This window comes from Colobus angolensis, unplaced genomic scaffold (genome assembly GCF_000951035.1).
Source record: "Colobus angolensis palliatus isolate OR3802 unplaced genomic scaffold, Cang.pa_1.0 Scaffold44, whole genome shotgun sequence".
Taxonomy (NCBI): domain Eukaryota; kingdom Metazoa; phylum Chordata; class Mammalia; order Primates; family Cercopithecidae; genus Colobus; species Colobus angolensis.
Genome location: NW_012117821.1, coordinates 3,277,917 through 3,286,107, shown reverse-complemented (window position 1 = coordinate 3,286,107; position 8,191 = coordinate 3,277,917). Strand labels below are relative to the sequence as shown.

The window sequence follows — 8,191 nt, the reverse complement described above, 5'->3', positions numbered from 1 at the left end:
AAGTGAAGACCTGGTGGAATTCACTTACCCTGCAGGGTCAGAGCGGAGCAGGAGCTGCGGGAGATCAAGGCGCCCGCCGGTTCCAGGTTTTGTCATGCCGGTAAGCATTATTAGTTTTACATCTCAGAGCCTATTGGAAAACTGGAAGTGCAGGTTTCACGCTCAGCAAAAATCTTTTCCCATGCATAGCTTTCTTTAGAAAAGGCAACTTTCGGATGAAGGAAAAGGCCACACGTGGACACAAGGTTCTCTGTTTATCATGAACAACCAAGAAGACGGGAGCAAGAATGGTTCCATGGGTTTGGAAATCAATGGTTCTGTTTGTGAAGAAGCAGGAAAATTGCCCGTTATCCTAAGAAGTCTACGGGCCGTGGTCAGAGCTTTAGGCTCCTGATTCGCCACTCAGGTTGAGGTCACCGCTCACCTCTGCAGGGGCAGGCAGGACAGAGGCAGTGAGTGGGTACAACCAGGCTGGGAATTTGCTGAGGAAAGGATTGTAGTGATGGCTCGCAAATCCAGGCTGGGACCACGTCAAGGATTACGGCGTGAGTGGTGTCGAGAACTGAGCTAGGTGCTTAATTACCAAGGAGGGCAATGTGTGTTCCCTCCCCTTCCCCCCAGACAGCAGGGACAGAGGCGTGAGCCAGCGTCACCCCGTCTTGACACAGAGCTGGTCCCTCAAAGTAAACCTCAGGGGTCACGACTGATGATTGTAGGAAGTGATGTGCTTACTCTTCCTCAATGGGAAAGGGGGTCTGAGCCAAGGGGTGGCTCCCAGCAACCATACTGTGACCATAAGAACAGCCAGCTGCAAAACAAAGACTATGCTGAGAAGACAGAGCCGAGAGAACCACAGGAAAGCAGGGCCAGGGGCCAGACCATGCTGTGCCTGGAACCTGGGGGCCTCTGGTGTCTCCGTTAGAAGAAGAAATAAGCACTCATTGTTGTTTGAGCTGGTTACAGCTGGATTTTACGTTTTGTGCGGCCGAAACCTCCTAACAGAGTCAGATCCTTGCTAGGGAGTCCAACTCGCATCCCAGGCTCTGGAAATGCTCTAACGCACGATCCTGTTCATCTGCACGAGGGCCCCATGACCTGGGAGCGATTCATCTTCCATTTTGCAGATGAGGAGACTGAGGCTTAGAGAAGCCAAGAAGCACGGCGTGGCCCGCAGCCTGGACTCCCTGGATCCAGCGTTGGATGCGGGTCTGCTTGAGCCAGAGTCTTTATCTAATTCGTGCTCTCTTCCGCCTGGGATTTAGGAGCCAGAGAGGCCGTCCCTGGGGAGAGGAAGTGGAGAAGATAAGCTACCGGCAGCCAGGGGTACAGACTTCCCGGGGGGCCAGGGAAAGGAGATATCGCTGGGAACAAAGCTTTCACCACTGGCCCGAATCACCTGGTCCCCCTGACAGCCAAGTGGACAGCGGCTGCTAGGGAACGTCGGTGTGAAGTGTGTGCGCGCTGGGGAACAAGACACGTCGGCAGCTTCCACTGATGGGAAAATAATGAGGCCACATCGCCCGGCTGAAAAATGTACCTGTCTTCATTATTCCGGCAGAAATGAATAAAAACTTTCCATGTGGGGAATGGAGCCAATTTCCAGCACGGCGTGTGGGGCGGGGGAGAGGTGGGCGAAGAGAGAGCTTGGTTTGCAACTGTGTGTCTTCTCAGCATGGCTGCATGGGAGGCATCCGTGGAAGAAATAGGCGGTGTTCAGAAATGATGTGGGAGAAATTCAAGGCAATGTGCCATTCTGAGTTCAGCCTCCTCTGAACCTCTTCTTAAGTCTCAAATAACGCACGAGTGGCACGTGATGGCTGTAACCCCAGGAACGAAGCCCGGCTTCCAGTAGGGAAGCATGACCGGAGGTCAACAGCCGGCCCCCTAGCTTGACCCCAGTGAAGCTGGCTTGGGGGCAAGCCGAAGAGGCTTCCACGGATCCAGGGGCCAGGAAGACTCCTTGTGACCATGTACCTGGGGAGACAGCTCCACACAGCAACCCTAGGGATGTTTTGCAGCCTACCCTAGGGTTTCTGTAAGAAGGTGCAAGTGAAATTGAGTTGTCTGCAGCCCCAGAGCTCTAAGGAGAGGCTGCGAGCTGAGATTAAAGGGTGGGTGTCTGGGCCTCAAGGGTTCCCAGAGTGTGTGAGTCATGTCTGCTTGGAATGGGGCCTGGGAGCCTTCCTCTCTCATCAGAGGAAGGAGTGAGACGGTCTCCCCTTCCCGACGACGTTGTCAGTGGAGACCTCTTGCGTTCGGCGAATTTTTACTCAAAAGAACTGACCTATCGTATCTCTTGGTTGTGTGTGCCTGTGGACTTGGGCTTATTGGGAGGAAAGGAGCCTCTGGAGGGGTTCTTGAGGGAGGGTCTCTCGGTCCAGTTTGAAAATCTTAAGCATGAATCATTAGGAAATCCCACACTAGCTAGGCGCATAAAACAGAAAGGAATCTGTGATAAATAAAAATCTATCTGTAGAGGAAAAATACCACCTTTGTGAAACCCATTATGCATGGAACACACGTTTCATTCTTATGAATTTCAAACTGAACGCATGACATAATCCAAGTGGAAATACGGGGGCTGAACCCTTATCCAAACCACGTCAAGGGTGTACGTGAAGTTTTTCAGAGTGCTGGAATCTGGCTTTTACAGCCCACACAGCCTGAAATACTTCCGAGAATGTTAGCTGGAGGGAAGTCTGGGGTCTGAGGTTTGTCATTGTAAGATCTGCTGTCGTCCAAACAATCTTGCTGCAAATGTGAGCGAGGACGTATTTCACAGGAAGAGTTTTTGGCCCAGCAGATGGCTTGACGTGAATCTGTGACCAGACGTCAACCGGTGGTGGCGTCACCATCAACTGCAGCCATCTGAGGTCACCGTGTCCAATGTGATGACAGGAAGAAGGAGGAAGGCCGGGGAAGAGGCCTTGGCGTTGAGGAGTTCTGGCCCACGTGGTCCCAGCTTGTCATGAGCCCTGCCCACTGGTCCCCAAGTGGGTGAACTCCCTGGGCAGCGGAAGAGGCGGGGGTTCAGGGTTCAGGACACTCAGGTGAGGGTGTACCCCTATCTTGTACAGTTGAGCAGGCACACACAGGACAGAGCTGGAGCCCCACTTCCTTGTCCCTCTCACTGGGAAATATCCATGCCTACCCTTTATTGTGTCTGCCACAGTGTGGCTGCAGGAAGGTGGTCAGGCCCTGTGCTTCCCCTGCAGGCTGGTGTAACTGGCGAGACCCGCACAGGACGGGCGACTGGACCACCTTTGCCTACCCAGCACTCCATCCTCACGGCTGGGAGAAGGCAAGCCAGTCCTGTTGGGATTGACCATGGGAGGCAGAGGACCCCACTCTCCCAGCTGCCACCGCAGCAGCCCCGGTCCAGAGTGCTGCCAGCCACAGCCCTGGCCTCCCGGGCTTGGCCCCAAGGGTGGAAACAGGTCCACATTTGCATTTTTCAGCAAAAGCCTCATTTCCAAATCTTTTTCATATAAGATTGCCTCTGTGGACGGAGATTTACCAGAGTCCTGAAGCCACGGATGGCTTTTAATATGATGGGAGTTCTCCGTTTTTTTTTTTACTAATTCAATTTCTGGGGCTATTAAAGGTAGCCTGAAGAAGTACCATCTGTTGAGTGGATGACAGACCAGAGGAGGAATTTCAGCAGCAAGACTGTAAATTTCCACTTGATCAGGGAACTCGGTATCTAAAATCAATTTGCGGAGGCCTTGAAATGCTTATCAGGAGAATTTCTCAGTCAGGGGCCTCCCCTTGTTCCATTTTTCATTCCAATCAATCAGCTCCCGACACCTTCAGCCCAGGGAAGGGCCCTGACACTCCGCGTCCGAGCGTGTTTCAGAGGTGCCTGCAGAGCCTCCATCAGAAAATAACCTACGGAAGGGTTTATTTTTTGTTTTTTGTTGTTGTTGCTGTTGTTGTTTTTGTTTTTGTTTTTGTTTTTGCTTTTTGAAACGGAGTCTCGCTCTGTCGCCCAGGCTGGAGTGCAGTGGCGCGATCTCGGCTCACTGCAAGCTCCGCCTCCCGGGTTCACGCCATTCTGAGGGTTTTATTTTTTATCAAAATTCCAACAGTCCCAAGCACACTTCGTGTAGAGAATGCCGGGCCTGTTCCCACAGGAAGCGTCTCTTTCCCGCAGTGGGAGCAGCCTACCATGTAAGCCGGTGCCCGCCTCTACCTTGACCCTCACTACACAGGAAGAATCCCCTTGTCCAAAGCCCCCCTTCTCACAGGGAGGGCCAGGCTTATGCACCAGGAAGCCCTCCCCTTGGTGATCTTGACTTCCAGCGCTCCCTACAACTCGGTCAGGACTGTTTCCTGAGCACCCACCAGTGCCAGGTGCCAGGTGGAGCAAGACAGAGTCCCTGTTGCCCTGGAGCTCATGGCAAGCAGGGCAGCAGTGGACAGATGTCTGTGCCGCCTGAAATCCATACGTCGAGACCTAAGCACCAGTGTGGTGGGACTGGGAGGGGATCCAGTTCGAGGATGAGCTCCCTGGGGGGATCCGTGCCCTCATCAAAGATGGCCTAGGGAGCTGCCATGCCCCTTCCGCCAGGGCAGGGCATGGAGAAGAAGCCACGTCTGAGCCAAGAATGGATCCTCACCAGACACTGTCTGCCGGTGGGTTGACCCTGGATGCCTGGCCTCCAGGTCAGTGGGAAAGGTCCTGTTTCTGAGCCACCCCAGCTGCTGTGTGTGGCAGTGGCCGCCCCACAGACTCAGGCCCAGGTACAGACAAGAAACATAAACCCACATACTCGCAGGGATTGATTTCAGCCGCTAGAGTTGAATCGAAGAAAGGGAACAGCCAGGTGTGTGCAGATCTGGGAACAGCAGGCACAAAGGCTGCCATGGGAACCAGTGTGTTTCGTACGAGGGCGAGAAAGAGAAGTGCCCCGAGTTGGGGTCGGGGGGTTCGAAATGAAGACTAGATCCTCTAGGGTCCAGAGCACCACAGGGACAAGGGGGGGATAGCAAACCCAACACCAGCCGCAAGGGGAAGAAGGTCCTGGGGGTAACATCTGAGCTGAGTGCAGAAGGAAGGAAGATGGTTCTGGATGAGGCAGTGGGGCAGGCCCTGCTCAGACTCAGTTTTGAGAGCTGGGGCCACTTCTGGATCCTTCGCACAGTGGCCTTGGATAGGTGATCTCTCCAGGAGTCCTGTTCAGTCAGGAAAACAATCACTGCTATGTACTTTCAGTCAGCAGAGACAGAGGAGAGACCCAAACACAGAGCAGGGAGGTCCAAGGCAATGAGGAGCTGACAGGCTCTGCATCTGTGTGTGCATGTGTGAGTGTGCATGTGTGTGCACATGAGAATATACATGTACATACAAGTGTTTGTCCATGTGTGACCACGTGTGAGTGCATGTGTGTGGATGAGTATGTGCATGTGTGTCCATGTGTGAGTGCAGGTGTGTGTGGGGGTGTGTGTGTGTGTCCATGAGTGAGCACATGTGCGTGGAAGTGTGGTTGTGTGCCCATGTGTGAGCACATGTGTGTGGATGTGTGTGTGCATGTGTGCCCATGTGTGAGCGCAGGTGTGTGTGTGGGTGTGTGTGTGTCCATGAGTGAGCACATGTGCGTGGAAGTGTGGTTGTGTGCCCATGTGTGAGCACATGTGTGTGGATGTGTGTGTGCATGTGTGCCCATGTGTGAGCGCAGGTGTGTGTGTGGGTGTGTGTGTGTCCATGAGTGAGCACATGTGTGTGGAAGTGTGGTTGTGTGCCCATGTGTGAGTGCAGGTAGGTGGATGTGTGTGTCCATGTGTGAGCACATGTGTGTGGATGTGTGTGTCTATGTGTGCGTGCATGTGTGTGGATGTGTGTGTACATGTGTGTCCATGTGTGAGCACGTGTGTGGATGTGTGTGCATGTGTCCATGTGTGAGCGCATGTGTGTGGATGTGTGTGTATATGTGTGTTCATGTGTGAGTGCATGTGTGTGGATGTGTGTATGCATGTGAGTCCAAGTGTGAGTGCATGTGTGTGGATGTGTGTGTGCATGTGTGTCTATGTGCTTGTAGAAGTATTTGTGCATGTGTGCCCATGTGTGAGTGCATGTGTGTGCGTGTGTGTGTGCATGTGTGTGGATGTTAGTGGATATGTATGTGCATGTGTCTGAGTGCATAGGCATGCATATGTGTGGATGTGTGTACACGTGCCTGTGCATGTGTGTGCATGTGTGTCTGTGCAAGTGCACGGGTGTGCATGTGTGCTTGTGCATGTGTGCAGATGTGTATGCCTGTGCCTGTGTGTGCATGTGCCTGTGTGAATACATGTGCATGCATGTGTGCTCGCCTGTGTGGACAGATGTGCGTGCAAGTATATGCATGTGTATGTGCACATGTGAGAGAGACAGAGAGAGAAGGTTCTTCTCTACACGTGTAGGAAGTGCTTCCCCTTCCTTACAGAGGCTGCCCCAGCTCCCACAGTTAGTTCTTGTTGCAGACAATGCTGTGGAAATGTGCTTGGCCCTGATGCCCAGGAGAGAGGCAGCAGGAGAGACAGGCCCTGGAGGAAGGCTGGGTGAGCAGCATGTTTGACCAGTGCTGCCAGAGCAGGGCCCCAGAGCGGTGGTCCCAACTGAGAGTACCAGGGCAGTCAGCAGCCTCACCTGTCTTGGGGTCTGTCCTGAGAAGGGAAAGGGGAGCAGCGCTGGGGAGAACATGAGTTCTGGGGTCAGACTGATGTGTATTCAAATCTCACCACCTGTACGGTGGGATCCCACAGCTTTCTGCATGGGACAGAACTGAAATTGGGAAAATAAATCAGACAGTACCCGGCAGAGAACTCTCCACACATATAGTGCTGCTTCCGGGAGCAGCTGTGGCCCAGAGTGGGACCACGGAGTGCACAGGGAGCCGCCCACTTGTGAGCCACAGTTTCAGTGACTGCCCTCACACCTCCAGCTCCTGCTGGGTCTGTCATTTCAGCAGCTGCACTCCTGCTTTCGGGGTTCTGAGGGGTTTTTCTGACTTTCAAACCCCCTTTGAAAGGTTAATTCTTTGAGACGGCTCATTCCATTAGCTCTCATTAGCTGGCTCATTATCCGCTAGTGCTTTCATTACCAGCAGCCACTTTCATTAACAGGGAACACCTCTGCCAGGCAGGCGGGCAGCCCAATGGGAGCAGAAACCAGGGCAGGGTGGCGCAGCCACCACTGAGAGGCACCAGGGCCAGCAGGACGGGAAGGAGCCAGGGCCCCTACCTTGGTGGCCATGGAAATCCCTGTGTGCAGAGCCTAAGGGAGACCTTCTGAGAGGTGGGGAACCTGCCACTGCTGGGAGGCCAGAGCCAATAACCACAACTGCAGCAAAGCCAGCTCCTGTTCATGGAACACTTCAGATGTGGCCCCCACATAGCCCAGGATACCTGGGAGGGGGTGGTGAACTTGCTCATAAAAGGCCACACGGGACCAGGCATGGTGGTTCACACCTGTAATGCCAGTGCTTTGGGAGACCGAGGCAGGTGGATCACCTGAGGTTAGGAGTTCAAGACCAGCCTGGGCAACATGGTGAAATCACATCTCTACAAAAATACAAAAATTAGCCAGACATGAGGCTGGGTGCCTGTAATCCCAGCTACTCAGGAAGCTGAGGTGGGAGAATCCCTTGAACCTGGGAGGCGGAGGTTGCAGTGAGCTGAAATCGCACCATTGCCCTCTAGCCTCTAGGGCGAGACTCCATCTAAAAAAAAAAAAAAAAAAAAAACGCCACATGGTAAATATTTTCGGCTTTGCAGGACATAGAGTTTGGTCATAGCTACTCAACTTCCATGGTAGTACAAAAGAGTCCATAGGTGCTAAGTGAACGAATGGATGCAGCTGTGTGCCAATAAAACTTTATTTACAAAACCAGACTGATGTGGCCTATGGACCACGGTTTGCTGACCCCCTGTACTGTGGCATTTAACCTTCAGCACATCCCTGGAAGCATCTATGATGCCTATCTTGCCGCTAAGCTGCCTGAGACTCAGGCGGATCCCACAACTGGCCATCATTGCACAACCAGTGAAGGGAAGGGCAGCCGGGAGTTTCAGCAGTCACTGCTCCTGCCAGCTGGCTCACCTGCTCGACCCACTGCTGAGGCTGGCCCGACACCCTGTCCTTTCATTAGCAACCAAGCTCCTTGGATGTCTCAGTGTTATCCAGAGAATCAGAGGCAACAGCGTATATTTA

At 53.3% G+C, this 8,191-nt stretch overlaps 1 protein-coding gene across 1 annotated transcript; it reads right to left on the bottom strand.

Moving 5' to 3' along the window:
- Positions 1–382: 382 nt before the first annotated feature.
- Positions 383–5,913, bottom strand: LOC105522818 (putative uncharacterized protein FLJ46204; the record flags this gene model as incomplete). Its single annotated transcript, XM_011957419.1, is given in 5 exon segments — positions 383–426; positions 1,312–1,461; positions 5,349–5,460; positions 5,867–5,893; positions 5,896–5,913. Coding segments are annotated over 5 exon segments (351 nt in total), but the record flags the coding sequence as incomplete, so codon positions are not given.
- Between the last annotated feature and the right edge of the window lie 2,278 nt (positions 5,914–8,191).